Raw genomic sequence first — 22,071 nt, forward strand, 5'->3', positions numbered from 1 at the left:
AATCATCTCTATGTTAATGTAAGTTACATAAGGCCAGAGGTAACATGATAGAACTCTTTGCATCCTATGGCCATTAGTGACAGAGCACTTAATTGTTTGTCATTCTGGGTGGTAATATATCACTTTCCCATTCTCAGAGATGCTATTGTAAAGTACATAATATGTGAGAAATCCTTAATACTCAATATGACAGTCTATCATATTGGTCTTGGTATAAAAAATAAATTGGTGGTTTCCTTCCTACTAGGTTTGTTCTTAATACAAAAGTTAGCATGCCACATGAAGACCACATCACAGCTCTCTGTTTCTGTAATGCAGAAAAATCTGAAAATCCCACTTTGGTTACAGCAAGTAAAGATGGTCACTTCAAAGTATGGATATTAACAGATGATTCTGATATATATAGTAAGTAGTTAAATATAGTATGTCTGTATTTAGTGCTCATTTTTAAGAATTGATATATTTACCTCTCAAGAATTGTATCCATTCTTGGGGGACATTTTCTGCTTTAATTCTATAGGATATTGCCTGATTTTAAAAGATTTAAGAGATTATATTTTTACATGCCTCTGTCCTCAAATCTTTACTTATTTTATGACATTTTTGATTAATCATGTACTGATTATTCCAGTTCAAGGGTACAGTAAAAAGGGCTTTTGCAGTAAATCCCTTCACCTTTCACTAGAGGGAGGTCAAGTTTTCTTGGAAGTGAAATAAATTTCAAATCAGTGCTTTGTAGCAGTTTTAACTAAAATTGAGGGGAGGAAGTTTTTTTGTTGTGTTTTCTTGTTTCTTAATCCATACTTATCAATTCCCTAAAATGTTCTGTAGCATTTATTCTATTTCTGAACTTCATGGTCTATATTTCCACAGAAAAGGCTGTTGGCTGGACCTGTGATTTTGTGGGCAGTTATCACAAATACCAAGCAACTAACTGTTGTTTCTCTGAAGATGGCTCTTTACTAGCAGTTAGTTTTGAGGAGATAGTTACAATATGGGATTCAGAGACATGGGAGCTTAAATGTACATTTTGTCAACGAGCAGGGAAAATAAGGTAAGTAATTTGGAGAGTTTGATGTACCAGTTTTTTTTGTTGTTTTTAATTCAAATAAGTCTATATAAACATTAGTAATAATTTATGCTTTCTCTAAAAGTATCCTCTAGGTCAATGGGGCCAGCAGCTAATCAGAAATACTGGGTATATGAACCCATGTACTGCTATCTATGATTTACCCATTTCTGAAATCAAAGTTAGCATTTAATTCTTGGCCTCTGGTTTTTGTTTTGTGTGTTTTTGTTTTCTTCTTTTTTGTTGTTGTTGTTAGAAATACTTTTCATGGTTGTACTATGTAATAAAAGAAGTCATTATAAGCTTCAGTAGATCCAAACAATCTTTATTTTTGTAAAAACAATGTTAATGCACAAACTTCATTGTTTCTAATGACGGCAAGAGAATATAACTTCAATATCTTCTATTTTACTTTCATTTGAGGACAAAATGGCTAATTGTTTCTAATTTCTAGTCATTTGAGGACAAAATGGCTAATTGTTTCTAATTTCTAGTATGTCTAATTCTGACTTTTACTTTGTAAAATCTTCAGAATTCATATTGCAGGGAGTTCCCATTATGCTACTAGTATCCATGAGGATAAGTGATCCCTGGCCTTGCTTTTGGTGGGTTAAGGATCTGGCATTGCTATGAGCTGTGGTGTAGGTCGCAGACACAGCTCGGATCTCACCTTGCTGTGGATGTGGTATAGACCAGTAGCTGCAGCTCCAGTTCAACCCCTAGCCTGGGAACTTCTTATGCGGCACATGCAGCCTTAAAAAGCAAAAAAAAAAATTCATATTGAAAATTTTCCTGAGGGTAAATGAGCATTAAAAAAGGTTTTTTTATTAAATGACTGTACATTTCACATATATTTTCTCTATATGTGTTAAATTATAATGTGCAGAATATTAAAGAATTGGTAGTCTATTTTCCTAAAAAAACAAAATAAATCTTTCCTTTTGTACTCCTTACCCGCTTTTTCTACAGGATAATTATGAACGAAAACTTGTGTATCTATCTAAAAATCTGCATTGCACAAAATTAATACCATGCGGGAAGTCTAGAGTCCTTTGTAACTAAGTGTGCGGATAAAACTGACTGTTGATGTCCTTGTTTTAATCTAGGCACCTTTGCTTTGGGAGATTGACTTGTTCAAAATATCTTCTTGGTGCCACTGAAAATGGCATTCTCTGTTGTTGGAATCTGCTCAGTTGTGCATGTAAGAAATTTTTTGCTATGGTGATGACAGAGCACATAGGGAAGTGGCCATTAAATAATCTTTGGCATTTTAGGACTTTTGAATGATATCTTTACGTCTTTATCCAAAGGATGTATAATTTTTTATGTTGTACATTATACCACCAAAATTTGAAGAGCTGTGCCTGTAATAATAGACTGTAATTACAGTTGACCCTTGAACAGTGCTGAAGTTAGGGTAGCCAACCCCCTCTGCAGTCAGAGATTGACTTAGGGAGTTCCCATTGTGGCTCAGTGGAAATGAATCTCACTAGGAACCATGAGGTTGTGGGTTCAATCTGGCATTGCTGTGAGCTATGATGGAAGTCATAGACATGGCTCAGATCCTGCATGGCTGTGGCTATGGTGTAGACTGACAGCTATAGCCACAGACCTGACTCAGATCCTTCATGGCTGTGGCTATGGTACAGACTGACAGCTGTAGCTCCGATTCGACCCCTAGTCTAGGAACCTGTATGCCACGAGTGTGACCCTGAAAAACAAACAAAAAAAAAAAGAAATTCACTTACAGTCAGCCCACCTTGGGTTGAGTAGTCATATAGTATTTGGTCTTCTAAAAACCCACATATGTGAATCTGCACAGTTCAAATCCATGTTATTCAAGGGTAACTCTTTGATTGCCTCATTGTCAGCATTTTTCCACTGTCTTCGGTGTGTATGACATTCTGTTGCCCTCCATATTATCCATCCTCAACAATTTAAGGAGAATTTCTGCTAATTCATAATGTATATTAATCTGCAATATCTCTGACAGCATTACATATGAATGTGGCCTATCACAGTTTTCGTAACAAATGTAAACTTTGTGCCATTTTACTCATTCAAGTATATGTTTGGAAGGTATGGTGGTTGCTTAGTAATGAATGTTTGTGATAACATTTTTTTTAATATACTCTATAGTGATTTTGGTTAACATTTTGCCCATGGTTAGCAGTGGTGGACAGTAGTTGCACTGAAATAATAACCTTCTCAGCTTGTGGGAGGAGTACTTTGTTGTCCTCTTTCCTGCCCCTCACTTTGGTGCAGCCTTCCACAGATAATTTCACTGTATTCTCCATGTGTTAACTGGAAGCTCTCTTCCTAAGAATAATAGAATAGATTGTCCCAATAAAGATTGAATATCTACTTTAAATAACAAGCTTAAGAAAAGCTTTTGGTAAATCTCTTAGAAGTGAATCACCTTTTTCCCTCCAGTGGAATGGAGTGCAAAATTAACTGTTAGAGTTATGGAACCTGATCCGAATTCCGAGAATATTGCTGCAATCTCTCAGTCTTCTGTGGGTTCAGACTGTAAGTACACATCATACTTTGATAGAGGAAATCTATTACCTAAATTTTTTTTTAACATCTTTAATTTGACTTTAACTTACCTTTAGACATGTCCATTTGAAGCCATTTCTCTTTTTCATCTTCAAAGCCCTCTTTCCTTACCTGCTTGGCACATAGTAGGCATCCAATAGATATTTGTTGTACCAGAGCCTAAAATAATCTTAACCTGGGCCATTTACTCAATGGGGTAAGTCCCAGGATGAGTGTGATCTGCCAGACTGAGGCTAGAACTAATCTTTGCAGGCAAAATGTCACTGTCTTGTCTGTTTTTTTCTCTAGTGTTTGTATTTAAACCTAGTGAGCCAAGGCCATTGTATATTCAAAAGAATATCTCCAGAGAGGAAGTCCAGTGGGGAGTGTTTGTCCCACGAGATGTCCCCGAATCATTCACCTCAGAAGCTTACCAGTGGCTGAACAGATCCCAGTTTTACTTCCTAACAAAATCACAGGTAACCATCCTAGCTGAGAAAAGGCAGTCATACTTTAATTACCCACATCTTTGAGGCTAAGTACCGCCTACATTCAACTAGAATACTTTAAATTGTGTATTATTAGCATGGCTCTCTTTTTTTAGTATTTGATTTGCCGTAAAAAAATCAGTGGATTAAGTGTGATCCATCAGTTGAATTTTATTCTGTTACCCACGCTTAAATGTCTTTCAGAACAATCTTACAGCTATCACAGCAGTTATTAAATATTTTAAAATTTTTATCACTTTTCTGTGAGCAGTTATATCAAGGTAAAAAGTTGACCTCATTTTCTCACTTTAAGATCTTACTTAGATTTGCACTCTACAATTTATATTTTGCATCATTAATTGGCCTCTCTTTTCAGAGTTTATTGACACTCAGTACAAAATCTCCAGAAGAAAAGCTCACACCAACAAGCAAACAGGTATGTCACTCATGGTGCAGATCATGCATGTTGCCTCCCTGCTAAGATAAGGTTATCTTTTAGAACTCAGCTATGAGAAAAAGCTTCTACCTGCACTAAAATGGAATTTAAAATTATACACTAAGAAACTACTTGCTTCTTTTGATGTCAGAGCGCTCTTTGGAATTGTAGGCAAGGTTTTGTTTTGGGTTCGGTGCTGAGGGAGGGTTTAAGTTTTTTTGGTGGGTTTTTGTTTTGTTTTTTGACCCTGCCTGCAGCATCCAGAAGTTCCCAGGCCAGGGAGTGGCTGTACCTGTGCCACAGCAATGACAATGCCAGATCCTTAAGTGCTAGGCCGTCAGGGAATTCTGAAAATGTAGAGGTGGTTTTGGTTTTTCGGTTTTTGGTTGTTGGTGGTGGTGGTTTATTTTAATTTTTTAAATTTTTTTCAGTCACACCAGCAGCGTGTGGAAGTTCATGGGCCAGGGATCAAATACAACACAGCAGCAACCCAAGCCACTGCAGTGATGACACCAAATCCTTAACCCCCTGCACCATAGGAGAACTCCCAAAAATGTATTTTTAATTTGTAATAGCAGAATATTTGCTTGTGATTTACAGTTTAGAGTCAAATAGTTCTATATAATACTTTTTAGGAAAAACTTTAACATCATCACTGTTGCCATTACTCAGAAGATATTCACTCCCAACTCTTTCAGTTGAAGTTTTTATTCATCTCCATCTCTCTAAGAAACATGTTCAGATTGCTAGTTCTCGGTTAACTCTCACCTGTTGAAGTTGTAGCTCTTTTTCACACCACTCCCCCTATATACACAACACACCTACACACACTCTGTCCCCTAAATTTTCCCAGTATGGGTACATCTTAAATTGGTCAGATCAGTGTTCATCCTTAAACATGTAAACAGAATTCATAACTGAACCATGTAATAATAATTTTTCTTTTTGTGACCAACCTTTTTGCTCTGGAGTTAATGATTGCCTTCTTTTTTCATTTACTTAGTTTTCTATTTACCTCTCACCTAATTCACTCCCAGTTTTCTATTTACCTCTCACCTAATTCACCCCCAAACTCTACCTAGTTGTGTAAGACTTCTTTAGTTATTTTCAGATTTATTAGGTATGCTTTTGAATCCTGAAGAAGTATTTCTAAGACCCTCTGACCTTCAGTCTGAACTAATACCCTATAAACCTGCTACACAGTAGTCATCTTAGGATCTGCATTTGATACCATTCTGGGGGTTCGTTTCACCTCTACTATAATAGATCCTGAGGCTTTTCTCTTTCTTTGGTCACTCCCTTCCCTTGCTTTGGTGAAGAACATTTTGTTGGCACATGGGACATAAATTTAAGATCTTGCCTGTGTAGACATGTTTTTATTCTTTCCCATTTGGTTGGTTGGGTAGTGTGCTAGGTTGGTAATCATTTTGTCTTAGAACTTTGAAGATACTGTCTTACAGTTTATCTGTAACCTGGTTTGTTTATTTTCCACTATAAATTCATTGAATTCATTCAATTTTTTGTTGATCATCTATTGTATGTTTTAGACATTTAAGAATAGCAGTGAGTGGAGTTCCCGTTGTGGCTCAGCACATTAAGGATCTGGGTTCCATCTCTGGCCTTGCTCACTGGGTTAAGGATCCAGTGTTGCTGTGGCATAAGCCCGCATGCAGCTTCAACTCCTATCGGACCCATAGCCCAGAAACTTCCATATGCTGCAGGTGCAGCTATAAAAAGAAAGAAAAGGGGATGGGGGGAGTATCAGCAAAAGAGTCAAGTTCTAAACTTACTGTGTTTTACAATATAACAGGGAGGTACAGACAGTAAACGTTAAATAAGTAAAATACATATATATTTTAGAGGGCAGTAAGAATATGGAGGGAGGAATGGTGGGAAAAGGAGTGTAGAGTGCCACTTGCCGTTTTAAATAAGTCAAAACAAGCTTTAATGAAAAGACTGACTTTTCCTCAACTGAAATGTAGAGCCTTCGTGGAGGGCTTTTAATCAGAAAACTTGGAAGTTCCTTTTGTGGCTCAGCAGGTTACAAACCCGACTAGTATCCATGAGGATGTAGGTTGAATCCCTGGCCTCGCTCAGTGGGTTAAGGATCCAGTGTTGCCCCGAGCCATGGTGTAGGTTGCAGACTCAGCTCAGATCCAGCATTGGTGTGGCTGTGGCATAGGCAGGCAGCTCCAGCTCCATTTCAACCCCTAGCCTGGGAACCTCTGTGTTCTACAAGCACAGCCCTTAAAAGCAAAAAAGGAAAAGAAAACTAAAGAATTTTCTTTTTTTGCCTTCATTTTTCTGTAGAACTGTTAGTATTAGATCTTCTGTAATGATGTTCTGATATTATCTGATGTGTTTTGTCTGGGAGATTTCCTTTTTTCATCTGACTTTTCTATTTTTTTCTCTCCCTTGAATGGTTCATTTCCACCAGGTTTTTATTTCAGTTTATTTTGGAGGTTTTCAAAGTCTGATGATTCTTGGCTGTCTGCTCTTACTTAAGAGTGAACAAAATCACCATTTGGAACTTTTCTACGTGGGCGGAACTTGTCCCCTGGCCTCCACTATCTGGCTGCATTATTATGAGAAAATATTTTAAGACTTTTTCTCTTAAACAGGTCAAATTGCCCAAATAAAATTCTTCCAAGCTCTTAGCTTGAAGATGTCAACTGACTGCCAGTGTTCTGAGAAACAAAACACCCTCTGTGGAGCACAACAGCCTTCAGCTGTGACGGCACCACCCCCACCCCCTCCACACTCCAGGCCATCTAGTCTAGAGACACACAGTTTTGCTCTTCAGAAACATACTGCCAGCTCTCTGCTGAGGCTGAAGGGGAGGGCTGTAAATCTGAGTGCTCATTAAATAGACCTTCAACCAGCTTAGCTGGTTGGGGTTTTTGTTTTGTTTTAAGCCCTTTACAGAGGTACTGTTACTGTTAATCACAATTTTTGAGCATTTTCAGTGTTATTCTATAGTATAAATTGGGATGCTTCTTAGCAATCACCATCACCAGCGTACACTCCTGCTTTCTCAAGTCTGCTAAATTAATTACTGCCCTTCAACCTGCTTTCCACCTACCAGTGTTACCACATCACCCCAGTGTCTTATGCCCTTTTGAAAACCCCTCTGCTGCCATTTTGTAGGAGTGGGTGAATGAAGAAACAGCATAGATGCACATTTTGTTCTGTCATCTGGCCACTGTTAGCTTTTCCCCTTGTAAGTGGGTTGCTTAGTTATAAAATGAATCATACTAGTTAATTTCTGTGGTGACTCCTTTTTATTGAAGTGATTTATTGCCCTTTTTCTTAAATCCTTACAGCTATTAGCAGAAGAAAGTCTTCCAACAACCCCATTCTATTTCATATTGGGTAAGCACAGACAGCAACAGCAAGATGACAGAGTAAATGAAGCTTTGGAGAATGAACTCGTACAACTACCCTTAACAGAAAATATACCTGCAATTAGTGAGGTAAGTAACTATTAATTACTTATATAAGTGTATTGTATTAATAAGTAAAACTAATAGTATTAATTGCTTATACCAGTGTGAAACAGGTTAAATGCTATCAAGCACCTTCGGTTAGAGTTTAATACGTTTAATACAATCAATTTGTAACAACTAATTTTTTAATAATTTGTATATTATGCAACTTTAATTCCCAAACCCAATGGCATAAAATTTGGATTTCTTATTATTGTGGCCTGATGTGGGATCGAGGGAAGGGTTGTTTGTATAAACGTAGGTGGTTGGGAATAGATTGGTTTGGTTTTTCTGTGGGGAGATTGGTTTGGTTTTTCTGTGGGGAGAGCCTGCTATTAATGAAAGCCTTTGACAAGTAGAAACCATAATTTTCTGTTTTACTCTAGCTTCTTCACACTCCAGCCCATGTCCTACCATCTGCTTCTTTCCTGTGCTCCATGTTTGTAAATTCGTTGCTGTTGTCTAAGGAGACTGAGAGGTAAAGCAATTCATGAGATATGTTTGAAATACTCTGTTGGAGAAACAGGATAGTTTGTTATCCTTGATTAGAATATTCTTTCCCTGTATTTCTCTTTATTTCAGCTTTAACCTTTAGTTGAAGGATATAAATAGAATTACTAAGACAAATAAAATATATTGAAAATAAGCATCTCAGAAAGAGATCTTTTGTGGTGTGTTTTAAGGATTTGGTATGGAATTCAAAATTATACTTTTTATAAATTCACCTGCTTTTTATAATAACACGTAATTTTTTAAGTGTATTCAAAAACAAATTTTTATTTTCAGATGATTATATTTTTACACAGGTATCTTTAATTAGAAAGTTACTTTTAATAGTAATTATATTTTTCTATTATTGTTAAAGTGCTAAAGAAGCTCCTGATGATGTAGATATGGAAGAAGAAAAAGAAAGTGATGATTCAGATGAAGAAAACAATTACACTGAAAATGTCCAGGATACAAATAACACCGATTTGGGAGAAGACATTATACATCAGTTGTCAAAATCCGAAGAAAAGAAGCTGAGAAAATTTAGGAAAGTAGACTATAGCTGGATAACTGCCCTTTAAGTCTTGCGGAATGGGGAGAGGGAAGGTTTTTGCACGTTCGTTTTTGTGGGGGTTTTTTCGTTTTTTTTTTTTAATTGTATGTTGATAGTCCAGAAATCTATTTTAATGTTATTTCTGTTCTTAAGGTGTTAAATATAGACAGGCTTTATTTTTTAAATAACTGCTAATATAAAACTATATTTACATCATGTTTTATACTTGCTGCATACTTCATTTATACATCATTCCATTTTTCTTTAAAGTAGCTATTTTCTTCATAGGTGATTTAGCAGAGGTGGGACTTGAATTTACACAGCCTAAGTCCCCTTATCTGTAATTTGGAGATATAGGATGTTTGGAAAGTCAAAATTTTGTTGGTGATACTGTTTTTAAGTTCAATCTAATTTTCATGACAGCCTTGGCAGATAAGAAGAGCTGGTATTACTCCGGGGCAGTGTTAAGCCTTTGTATAGCGAGTCTAATAACAACTACTTTTTAACCACAGTCCCATTGGTAGTAGAAAAGAATGCAAGATTCTTTTGTATTACCTTAAAGTAATAAAGTTGAACATTTTCATCACCCCAAAAGTCAGTCCATTACCAAGCACTTCCCATTACTCCCAATCTACCCCACCCCACGCCCTAGCAACCACTAATATTTCTGTCTCTATAGATTTGCCTACTCTGGACATTTCATATAAATAGTATATAATAGGTGGTCTTTGAGACAGGGTTCTTTCACTTGGCATTCATGCTATAGCATGTATCAGTACTTTATTTCATTATATTCATTTTGCCTGGTTCTATACCTAGGAGCCAGGAGTACTGGATCACTTAACTATATTTAACTTTTGGGAAAAAAAATTACAAAAATGTTTTACAAATGAGCTGCACCATCTTACATTATTTACATTATGTGGGACATAAATTGTTCCACATTCTGATCCATTGTGTTTAGATCTTTTGCAGGATTAATTTTTGAGGCCAGTGTTTGAGGTTCCGGGGAAGACTCTGGCTGTCTGGTTCTTTTATGGAATTAATTGCTTACCACCAAAATCTCCATTGTTTTCAAGGATACCCTTAGGCTTGAACTTCATTCTCTATTTCAAATAATGCCAGAGCTCTCTGTTCTTATGGATAGGAAACTCTGGTCTTTGTCATGGAACCTCTACGTTAACAAGCTGGGGCAAGGACAGCCAGAAATCCCATGTTGTCAACCTGGGGAATCAGGCTGACATAGTTACAAATCATTATTTTGCAATATTTAGACACTAACATGGTATGTGATACTTCTCATTTAAGAAATTCTTATTTTTTGCAGTTACATATGAAAGGTTTCATGCTTTCAAAGCAAATTCCTTAAATTTGGAACTTCATTATTTCTTCTTTAAATAATTATTATATAATCTGAACAATTGTAAATGTGGATTTTTCTGGGTTGATCTCTGTTACAGTAAAAATGGAAACCTTGCTATTACTCTAATTCTCCTCCATTACTTTAAAAATTCTTTCTCAGATCTAGCTATATAGATAAAAGGTAATAGCCACTTTATTTTAAATCTGTACTTCTATCCAGCAGATCTGTAGTGCTGACACTCAGTTTCTCCCCTATGATAGGACCAGTTTTCATATAGGAAGCAAATCCATAAAGATATTCACCTTCTACCCCTCTGTCATTTATGTAATTTATCCGTCAAGGCACAGACCCATTACTTTGTGCTCTCATACAGCCTATACTTTAGGAAGTAGACAGTCTCAGCCTGACAGGGGGATGGACCACATGTATTTTACACACATCACCCTTTGACTACAACAACTCCATGTCAGATGTTTACCCCAATTTGGCAAATATGGAAAACTGGCTCCATAGAAAGCAAGTAAGTTATAATTAATTAGGTCTTGTAAATGGCACTGATTTTTCTGTAAAGCTACTTTATCTGAACTACAGAAAATTGTTTTTTCCTGTTAGCTTTATGTGTGCTGCTGATAACCCATGAAAATGGCAACATTATCTTAAAACACTAAAGTCAAGATTCTCTATCACCACACAATCCCAAATGAAATGGTTAAAGATAAGACCCAGGAAGTATTTATGACCTCAGGAAGATTATTTATCATTGAGATGAAATAGAAATGGAAGAAACTGGGATTTGCTAGGATACCATGGAAAAGGGGATGTGAGTAGAATATGGTCCACCAGAAAGATGCAATCAGTGATTAATTGCTCAGTTGCTTTGTTTTCTAAAACCATAAGCAAATCCACTTACTTAATCTCCAAGTTACAGTTCATACGTCTAAACTGCATACTTAGACAAAATGACCTTCTAACTCTAATACTCTGACCACAAAACTGTAATGCCAGGCTGGTGTATTATAGCCCACACTCCCCCCTCACACCCCAGAATACCAAGGATCTGGTCTTGTACTCAACTTGTGGCACCTGTATATAAACATAGAGAGATATACTTATTCTAGCTCCCTCAGACATGACATCCCCCTGGCTTGGAGACTCCTCTGTAGATCAGAGCACTTAGTTCACAAAATGAAACAATCAGACATCAAAGCACACCAGGTTCCTCCCATTGTGTTTTGATACTCCTTGTTATTCAGTGGTCACCTACTTTAAGGACAAATGAAAGTCCTCTGAAAATAAGCACTTTAAAAATGCAAATATTAATATTATATTTTAGCTCACATGGGAAAGTAAATTTTGTTCCCTCAGAAATGCCTGTCTGCACTCTAAAAACTTGAATCCCCTAGCCCAGCTTTTTTGGTGAACAGCGTCATGCCTGTTCACCAAAGGACCATTGTCTAGGAGCCAGAAAATTAGTTTCAACTCTGCCTCTTACTAGGTTTGTGTTTGTATTAAGTTTATTTGAGGCCTTAACTTTATCTCCAAATTTATTTTAATAATTTTAATAATTTAATAAATTTTTTAATCTCAAAAATAAAATGCCTTTGTTGGTCCTTTGAGGCCTTTTTTTTTTTCTTTTTTTTCTTTTTAGTACCGTACTTGTGGCATATGGAAGTTCACAGACTAGGAGCTGAATCAAAGCTCCAGCTGCAGGCCTAAGACACAACCACAGCGATGCAGGATCCAAGCCGCATCTGAAACCTATACCACAGCTCACGGCAAAGCTGGATCCCTAACTCACTGAGCAAGGCCAGGGATCAAATTTTCATGGATACTAGCAGGTTCGTTACCACCAAACCACAACAGGAAGTCCTTGAGGCCTATTCTTGACTCTCCAATTGTGATTCTCCAAAGTGCCTAGAATTCTGTTGGCCCTACCTACTCAGGAAGGTAGGTTTGCTGCTTAATTACAGCTTTCGTTGGTGCTAGAGAAAACAGCCTAAAAGATTTCATTTCTGAATAAGAAATCTGCAGACTACCTGAGAGAACAGATTAGAATCAGAGCTCCCCCTCATTAGAAACTTCCCCAGAAACTATAAACAAAACAAAACAAAAAAATGAAGGAACGGCAGGCTGGGGAACACACACAAGCCACTCATGTTGAATAAAACCAAAGAGTAAAGAAGGTAAGAGAAGATAGGTTTACACTTACAGGTTTTTACAAAAAGTCAAAGTGAAAAAAGGGCCAAAGCTCGCCATCTATAATCAAGTCTATTTCCCAGTTTCCAAGGGCTCCCAGAAATCATATTCTACAACATGGCAGCACAGTCCCTGCAGTGGGGTAGCAAAAGATAATTGAACGTTTTAGTGCTTCACTGGATATTTGAGGCATTCTACTCACATCTCTCAGCACCAAGACGGGAGGAGGTTGACTTGCTTACTGTTGCACATGGACTCATAAAAAGCATTGCTGTTTCATCCTTGTGTAGGATCACATCTTTCATTGTTAGGTAACATGCAGTTAAAATAACAAAAGTGAGATTTGTCCCTCTTTCTACAAAAATTGTGATTTCCAAGATCTCAATGTAACCTGGTAACTTCATCTTTCTAGTGACCACTTCTTAAATGACCACCTTCTCCAGGCAGATGGGAAGTCACTGTACATGTGGTTGCAAACCACTCAGCAAGCCAAGAACTGAGTGTCACTTGGATTTGGGACAATCCTAGTCTCCTCCCTGAGGCTGCAATCATCTCATAACAGTTACTAAGAACATTAGAAAAATCATGTATGGTAAAGCTCTTAATAGAAATAGAAATTTTATATACAGATTACGCCAGCCAATTGGTAAATTTAGCCACCCTACCTGAAATGTAGGGTGAAATGAAATCTTCATGAACGGCAAAGGTATTTCAATTTCATTTGGAGGAATTACAGAAAGAATAAATCCAACTTGAGATTAACACTTGACGTTTATATATTGGCCGACAAACTTCTTTTTCAAACCCATTCCTTTACAACAAAAGAGCAAAGTATGAACTTTTAGAGTTCCCGTCGTGGCTCAGTGGTTAATGAATCCGACTAAGAACCATGAAGTTGCAGGTTTGATCCCTGGCCTTGCTCAGCAGGTTAAGGATCCGGCATTGCCATGAGCTGTGGTGTAGGTCGCAGACACAGCTCAGATCCCGCCATTGCTGTGGCTCTGGCGTAGGCCGGCAGCAACACCTCAGATTAGACCCCTAGCCTGGGAACCTCCATATGCCGCAGGAGTGGCCCTAGAAAAGGCAAAAAGAAAAAAAAGTATAAACTCTAGACTGAAAATATTTGGGTAACAGTAACAGAAACTAGCCCTCACAAGGGAGGGTAGAATTCTGAGGTGAATCCAATTTATGTCATGGAAATATAGCTCAACTTATAGCACATCCCCAGTTCACTGAATAATCACCCCATTTGTCCTTTATAAAACACATATTCAAGATGCAAAGCAGAATCATAGCAGGCTTGTAGAACTTTGGTGCATTATTGTCTACAGTACCACTTCCATTATACTCCTGCAAAAAGGATCTAGCCTTAATCCAATTATGAGAAAGAAAACAAGTAAGTCCAAACTGAGGGACATTCTGCAGAACTGAACTCAAAAATAACAGTCTTTAAAGAAGCTAGGGAACAATTACAGCTTAAGGGAGACTGAAAGAGACATAACTACATGCAATATGTGCTCTTTGGATCCTGGATGGGGCGGGGAGCTATAAAGGACATTTTGGAGGCACTTGGGGAAATTTGAATATATACAAATTTTAGATCTAGGATTACACTGTTAAATTTCCTGATGATGTTAAGTGAATTGTAGCCATGCCCTTATTCTTGAGAAATGTATGACGAAATATTTAGGCATGAAGTGTGATATAAACCATTTAAAATTCATAGTTAATATAAATGGTTCAGGGGGAAAAGCATGTATGTACTGATGCAAATTTAGCAAAATGTTAACCCTTGGTAAACCTAAGCAAAGAGTATATGGATATTCAATACACTCATAAATTTTCCATAAGTTGAAAGTCTTTAAAAATACAAAAAAAAAATCAAAAAATTATATAAAAATTCTACTTCAGCTCTATTATTTCAGGACCAAGCCTCTGCAATCCTGTCTAGGTTTCTTTAGCTTGTCGCCAAAACTACTCATATTCTTCACATGGTAAGTCTCCTGATGAGTTCATTCTTTCCTCCTGGAGTTTTACCCCCTCAACTTTCCTACCTTTTCCTCTTAGGCAGTGCATCCAGTTCCAGCTTTGATAACACCACTCTTTGCTTGTCTGCCTTATTCTCAGCTCCTTTGCCCTCCCTTGCATTTATCTTGCTCTCCTACTCTATTCCATTAGGACCAGTTGTCATCCTCCAAGTTGAGTTCTGAGATCTTTGCCATTCCATGTTTCCTGCATTAAGAGCACTAAGTACTCTTGCTCACATGATTCTCATTATGTGACATAATCTGCATTTCTGCCCTGTCTTCAGTCTCTTAATTTGGGAAATCTTTGAATTCCTACTGACTATATGCCTAAATCTATTCCACTCTATCCCTGTGCTGTATCCAACCTATGTAACACTCCTCTCACCCCTCCAGCCCCTGTGACCAATTCACAACTTTGGTAGAAAATATCCTATTGACTTCATAAATCTAAAAGAGGAAACACTGGACACTACAAAATATACCAATATGTCCATGTCCCTTAAATAAACGAGCTTGACCCCTGGGAGCACATGTGCAGCCTGCCACTACAACAGTTGCCAATGCGACCGGGTGCCAACCTTTGCCTTTACTTCCCTAGGAGCGTGTGTGCCCTACAGCTGCCCCCAAAGGGCCCGCAACTGGGTGCCAAGGGCTGGCCTCTGCCAGGCTCCAGGAGGAGTCATAAAAGCTACTGCCATCTCTCATGGACTATATACCTGGTCACTGCCCAGCTCTGGGTGCAAGAGTGAACCACTACCACTACTGAGTACTCCTGGGCCAGGCACCAGCTGCCATATCTGCACACCTACTATCAAGGAGATAACAGCCAGCACATGCCAAGGAAATAGATGATAGGCACCCATACTTAAAACAGCTCTGCACCTAAAGAGTAAGAGCTGAAATCTCCCTTGTGCACATTGTGGATTTACACCTTTCCTGCCAGCCTTATAATTCAGCACTGGTGGAACATCTGAACCAACAAGTGCTCCTGCCCCTGAGACAGGTCTGGCTTTAGTAGCCATGGACTCTCTGGGCATGTAAATGCAGGGGTTGGACCAGGACAGAGTGTGAGCTGCCTCCATAGATTCTACAGTGAGCCCAGGAGCACTGATAGTGCAGTCCTGAGTCCTGATTTCAGTGGATCTACACAGGTGACCTAGTGAAAACAATGCTTGGGAGACACCAGCCCAATTGCAGACAAACAGTTAAGCTGGGACCCAAATCAATGCCAACACAGTGTAATCTATGGGCCCACACATGAGGAAAAAGTGACACAACAGAGCACATGCACAGGTGAACAGCTCCTGGTAAGAAATACTCAGTGGCTCCTCTCCCAGCGGGAGTGCTGCCAACTCACCAACATCACACTGAAGATCAGAACCACAGCTCAGAAGCAGATCTGGTGGCTCCTTCCTACTCCAACAACTAGGGAGCAAATCCTGCCCCACCACCATCACAGTGACAACCATGGAGCAATCAGGTGTCCCCGCCCCCAAATCAAGAGCAGGCTTGGGTCACCACGACATCAATCATGCATCCTATCAAGGGGACAGGGGCCAGCACACACTGAGGAAAGAGGTAACAGACTACCTAAAGTCATACTGAGCTGATAGCCACCTCTAAACACACCCCTTGACAGAGCCCTGACTACCAGAGGAACACAACCTAGCTCCACCCACAAGTGCAAAGACACCAGTTCCTCCAACCAGGAAGCCTGCACAAGCCCCTGGGCTAACTTTACCCACCAGAGGGCAGACACCAGAAGCAAGAGAAACTACAACCCTGCAGGCTGCAGAAAGGAGACCACAAAATATAGAAAGTTAGACAAAATGAGATGACAGAGAAATATGTTTCAGACAAAGGAATTAGATAAAACCCACAACAACAACTAAATGAAGAATAGGCAATCTGAAAAAGAATTGAGAGTAATGATAGTAAGATCTCAGGGAATAGATGCACAGATGAAGAAGTTACATGAAATATTTGATAAAGAGGTGGAAGACTTAAAAAGCAAGCAAACAGATGAACAACACAATATCTGAAATCAAAAAGACACTAGAAGGAATCAACAGCACAATAACTGAGGCAGAAGAAAAAATTAGTGAGGTGGAAGATAGTGTAGTGGAAATCACTACCATGGAAGAATAAAGAAAAAAGAATGAGAAGTAATGAAGACAGTCTAAGAGACCTCTGGGACAATATTAAATGTACCGACATTCACATCATAGGGGTCCTGGAAGGAGAAGAGAGAGAGAAAGGGCGTGAGAAAATATTTGAAGAGGTTATAGCTGAAAACTTTTCCAGTATGAAAAAAACACTCGAGTCAAGGAAGTGCAGAGAGTTCCATACTGGATAAACACAATGAGAAACATGCTGACATTGATTGATCAAACTAACAAAAATTAAATACAAAGAAAAAAATTTAAATCAACAAGGGGAAAGCAATAAATATCGTACAAGGTGAACCCCTATAAGGTTACCAGCTGATTTTTCAACAGAAACTCTACAAGGCCAGAAGGGACTGGCAAGAGACATTTAAAGTGATGAAAGGGGGAAAAGACTTCAACAAAGAATACTCTACCCAGCAAGGCTCTCATTCAAATTCCATGGAGAAAGCAAAAGCTTTATAGACAAGCGATCCTAAAAGAAGTCAACACCACCGAACTAGCTTAACAACCAATGCTAAAGGTAATTTTCTAGTTTGAAACATAAAAGTAGGAAATCATCTATAGACAGATGTCATATCAAAACCAACAATCATGAGGAGAGGATGAATGCAGAATATTGAAATTGCATTTGAAATTAAGAGACCAGCAACTTTAAGCATTTTTGTACATACATAGAATGCTAGTTCAAAACCTTGTGGGAACAACAAACCAAAAACTACAATAGACACACTCAGAAAAAGCAATTCAAAAACAGCACTGAAGATAGTTATCAAATCACAAGAGAACAAATGAGGAAAGGAAGAATAAAATCCAACAATAACAAATCCAAATCAATGAAGAAAATGACAATTAGCACATACATATTGATAATTACCTTGAATATAAATGGATTAAATTCTCCAACCAAAGACACAGACATGCTGAACAGCAAAAGACTTGCCTATAAGAGACCCACTTCAGACCTAGGGACACACGCAGACTGAAAGTGAGGGGATAGAAGATATTCCATGAGGCAGAAATCAAAAGAAAGCTGGAGTATCATCACTCAAACCAGACAAATAGACTTTAAAATAAAGAATGTTGCAAGAGACAAAAGACATTACCAAATGATCAAGGGACCTATCCAAGAAAAAGATATAACAATTTAAGTATATATGCACCCAACATATGAGCACAGAAATATATAAGGTAACTGCTAACAACAATAAAAGGAGAAATCGACATTAACACAATAATAGTGGGGGACTCTAACACCCTACATTTGGCAATGGACAGATCATTAAAACAGAAAATCAATAAAGAAACACAGGTCTTAAATGACACAATAGACCAGATAGATTTAATTGTTAGTTATAGAACATTTCATCCAAAAGCAGTAGAATACACTTTCTTCTCAAGTGCACATGGAATATTCTCCAGGATAGATCACATCTTGGGCCGCAAATCAAGCCTCATTAAATTTAAGAAAATTGAAACCATATCAAGAATTTTTTTTCCAACTATAACACAATGAGACTAGAAATCAACCACAAGAAAAAAAACTGCAAAAAGAAAAACACCCCACAAAAAAAAAAAAAACAACAAATGGATCACTGAAGAAATCAAAGAGAAAATCAGAAAATACCTAGAGTCACATGACAACAAAGACACAATGACCAAAAACTATGGGATGCAAAAGCAATTCTATGAGGAAAGTCTATAGCAATACAATCTCACCTCAGGAATCAAGGAAAAAATCCCAAATAAACAAACTAAACTCACACTTAAAGCAACAAGAGAAAGAAGAACAAACAAATCCCAAAGTTAGTAGGAGAGAAATGATAAAGATCAAAGCAGAAGTAAATGAGATAAAGACAAAGAAAACAAAAAAGATTAAAGAAACTAAAAGTTATTTCTTTGAAAAGATCAATAAAATTGATCAACCTTTAGCCAGGCTCATCAAGAAAAAAGAGAGAAGACTCGAATCAATAAAATTAGAAATGAGAAAGTAGAAATTACAACTGACCACACAGAAATACAAAGGATCATAAGATACTACTGCGAGCAACTATATGCCAATAAAATGGACAACTTAGAAAAAATGGACAAAGTCTTAGAAAAGTACAACCTTCCAAGACTGAGTCAGGAAGAAAGAGAAAATATGAATAGACCAATCGCAAGTTCTGAAGTTGAAAATTCAATGATTTTAAAACTTCTGAAAAACAAAAGTCCATGACCAGACTGCTCCACAGGCAAATTCCATCAAACCTTTAAAAAAGTCAACACTTATTCTTCTGAAACTCTTCCAAAATATTGCAGAGGAAGGAACACTCCCAAGCTCATTCTAAAAAGCCACCATCACCTTCATACCAAAACAAAAGACACCACAAAAAAGAAAATTACAGACCAGTATGATTATTGAATATAGATACAAAAATCCTCAGCAAAATACCAGAAAACTAAATTCAACAACACATTAAAAGGATCATACACTGTGATCAAGTGGGATTTATCCTAGGGATGCAAAGATTCTTCACTATACACAAATCAATCAATGTGATACACCACATTAACAAACTGAAGAACAAAAACCATAGGCTACCCAAGGCAGTCTACAGAGTCAATGCAATCCCTATCAAACTACTAATGGTATTTTTCACAAAATCTTCTCAATAGATTTTGAAAAAGCTTTTGATAAAATCCAACACCCATTTATGATAAAAACTCTCTGGAAAGTGGGCATAGAGGGAAACTACTTCAACATAATAAAGGCCAAAAATGATGAACACAAAATTAACATCATGTCTCATCAAACTGAAAACATCTCTGCTAAGATCAGGAACAAGAGAAGAATGTCCACTTTCACCACTTTCATTCAACATAGTTTTGGAAGTCTTAGCCACGCCAATCAGGGAAGAAAAAGAAATAAAAGGAATTCAAATTGGAAAAGAAAATGTAAAACTGTCATTGTTTGCAAATAACCTGCTACTATACATAGAAAATCCTGAAGATACTACCAGAAAACTACTAGAGCTCATCAATGAATTTGGTGAAGTTGAAGGATACAAAATTAATACACAGAAATGTCTTGCATTCACTAACAATGAAAGAACAGAAAGAAAAAATAAGGAAACAATCCCATTTACCATCACATCAAAAAGAATAAAATACCTAGGAATAAACCTACCTAAAGAGGCAAAAGACCTGTACTCTGAAAACTGTAAGACACTAAAGAAGGAAATCAAAGATGACACAAACAGATGGAAAGGAATACCATGCTCTGGGATTGGAAGAATCAACATTGCCAAAAGGCCTATGCTACCCAAGGCAGTCTACAGAGTCAATGCAATCCCTATCAAACTACTAATGGCATTTTTCACAGAACTAGAACAAAAAATTTTTAATTTCATATGGAAACACATAAGACCCCAAAAAGCCAAGCAATCTTTTTTTTTTTTTTTGCTATTTCTTGGACCGCTTCCGCGGCATATGGAGGTTCCCAGGCTAGGGGTCGAATCGGAGCTGTAGCCGCCGGCCTACGCCAGAGCCACAGCAACGCAGGATCCAAGCCGCGTCTGCAGCTCATGGCAACGCCGGATCGTTAACCCACTGAGCAAGGGCAGGGACCGAACCCGCAATCTCATGGTTCCTAGTCGAATTCGTTAACCACTGTGCCACGATGGAAACTCCCAAAGCAATCTTGAGAAAGAAAAACAGACCTGAAAGAAACAGACTCCCTAACTTCAGACTTTACAAAGCTACAATCATCAAAACAGAAATGGTACTGTCACATAAAAAGAAATATAGATCATTGGAACAGCATAGAAAACCCAGGAATAAATCCACAAAACTATGGCCAATTAATCTGAAGCAAGAGAAAAGACTCTTTGATAAGTGGTGTTGGGAAAACTGAACACCTGTAAGAGAATGAAATTAGAACAATAAATTAGAACATTTTTTGTATATCATGCACAAAAATAAATTCAAAATGGATTAAAGACCTAAATGTAAGGATACTATAAAACTCCTAGAGGAAAATATAGGGAAAAATATCCTTTGACATAAATCACAGCAATAACTTTTTGGATCCCAGAGTTATAAAAATAAAAACAAAAATAAACAAAGGGGACCTAATTAAACTTGAAAGCTTTTGCACAACAAAGGAAACCATAAACAAAACAAAAAGACAATCCACAGAATGGGAGAAAATCTTTGCAAAGGAAGTGACCGAAAAGAAATTCATCTCCAAAATATACGAACATTTCATACAGCTTTATATGAAAAAAAAACCAATTTTAAAAAATGTTCAGAGGATCTTATAGACATTTCCAAAGAAGACATCCAGATGGCCAAAAAACACATGAAAACATGCTCAACGTCACTAATTATTAGAGAAATACAAATCAAAATACGAGATACCACCTCACACCAGTCAGGAAGGCCATCATCAAAAAGTCTACAAGCAATAAATGCTGGAGAGGGTGCAGAGAAAAGGGAACCCTCCTACACTGCTGGTGGGAATGTAGATTGGTGGAACCACTGTGGAGAGGAGTGTGGAGGTTCCTTAAAAAACTAAATGTGGAACTATCATATGATCCAGCAATTCCATTTCTGGGCATATTATCTGTAGAAAACCATAATTTGAAAGGATACACGCACCCACATGTGCTCACTGAAGCATTATTTACAATGGCCAAGACATGGAATCAACCTAAATGTCCATCAACAGAAGACTGAATAAAGATGTGGTACACATACACAATGGATTATTAGTCAGCCATAAAAAGAATGAAATAATACCATCTGCAGCAACATGGATGGACCTAGAGATTATCATAAGGGAAGTCAAGAAAGACAAATATCATAAGGGAAGTCAAGAAAGACAAATATCATATGAGGTCTCTAATTTGTAGAAACTAATAAAAATGAGACAAAAGAACTCATTCACAAAGCAGAAATATTCAAAGATTTCAAAACCAAACTTAGAGCTACCAAAGGTGAAATGCTGGGGGAGGGATGGATTGGGAGGTTGGGGTTGGCCTATACACACTGCTACACACAAAATCTATTGGTAATGAGGACCTATTACATAGCTCAGGGAAATCTACTCAATGCTCTCTGATGGCCTATATGGGGAAAGAATATGAAAAATAACGGATGTATATGTATCATGTATTGCTGATTTACTTTGCTATGTACTCGAATGTAACACAATATTATGAAGTCACCTATACCCCAATAAAATTTAAAAAAAAAAAGGAGCATAGAGATACATGATTG

General features: G+C 37.6%; 1 protein-coding gene across 2 annotated transcripts in view; it reads left to right on the forward strand.

Moving 5' to 3' along the window:
• The window catches only part of WDR75 (WD repeat domain 75), a 45,426-nt gene extending 33,624 nt beyond the window's left edge, over positions 1–11,802 (forward strand). For both annotated transcript variants that reach the window (XM_003133536.4, XM_021076080.1), the window contains exons 13-21: positions 248–405; positions 874–1,054; positions 2,176–2,270; positions 3,503–3,598; positions 3,917–4,086; positions 4,472–4,531; positions 7,855–8,004; positions 8,403–8,494; positions 8,882–11,802. In XM_003133536.4, the coding sequence (XP_003133584.1) occupies positions 248–405; positions 874–1,054; positions 2,176–2,270; positions 3,503–3,598; positions 3,917–4,086; positions 4,472–4,531; positions 7,855–8,004; positions 8,403–8,494; positions 8,882–9,086 (1,207 nt within the window). In that variant the 3' untranslated portion in view covers positions 9,087–11,802. The remainder of the gene's footprint in view (positions 1–247; positions 406–873; positions 1,055–2,175; positions 2,271–3,502; positions 3,599–3,916; positions 4,087–4,471; positions 4,532–7,854; positions 8,005–8,402; positions 8,495–8,881) is intronic.

The sequence above is a fragment of the Sus scrofa genome, chromosome 15 (genome assembly GCF_000003025.6).
Source record: "Sus scrofa isolate TJ Tabasco breed Duroc chromosome 15, Sscrofa11.1, whole genome shotgun sequence".
NCBI classification, from domain to species: domain Eukaryota; kingdom Metazoa; phylum Chordata; class Mammalia; order Artiodactyla; family Suidae; genus Sus; species Sus scrofa.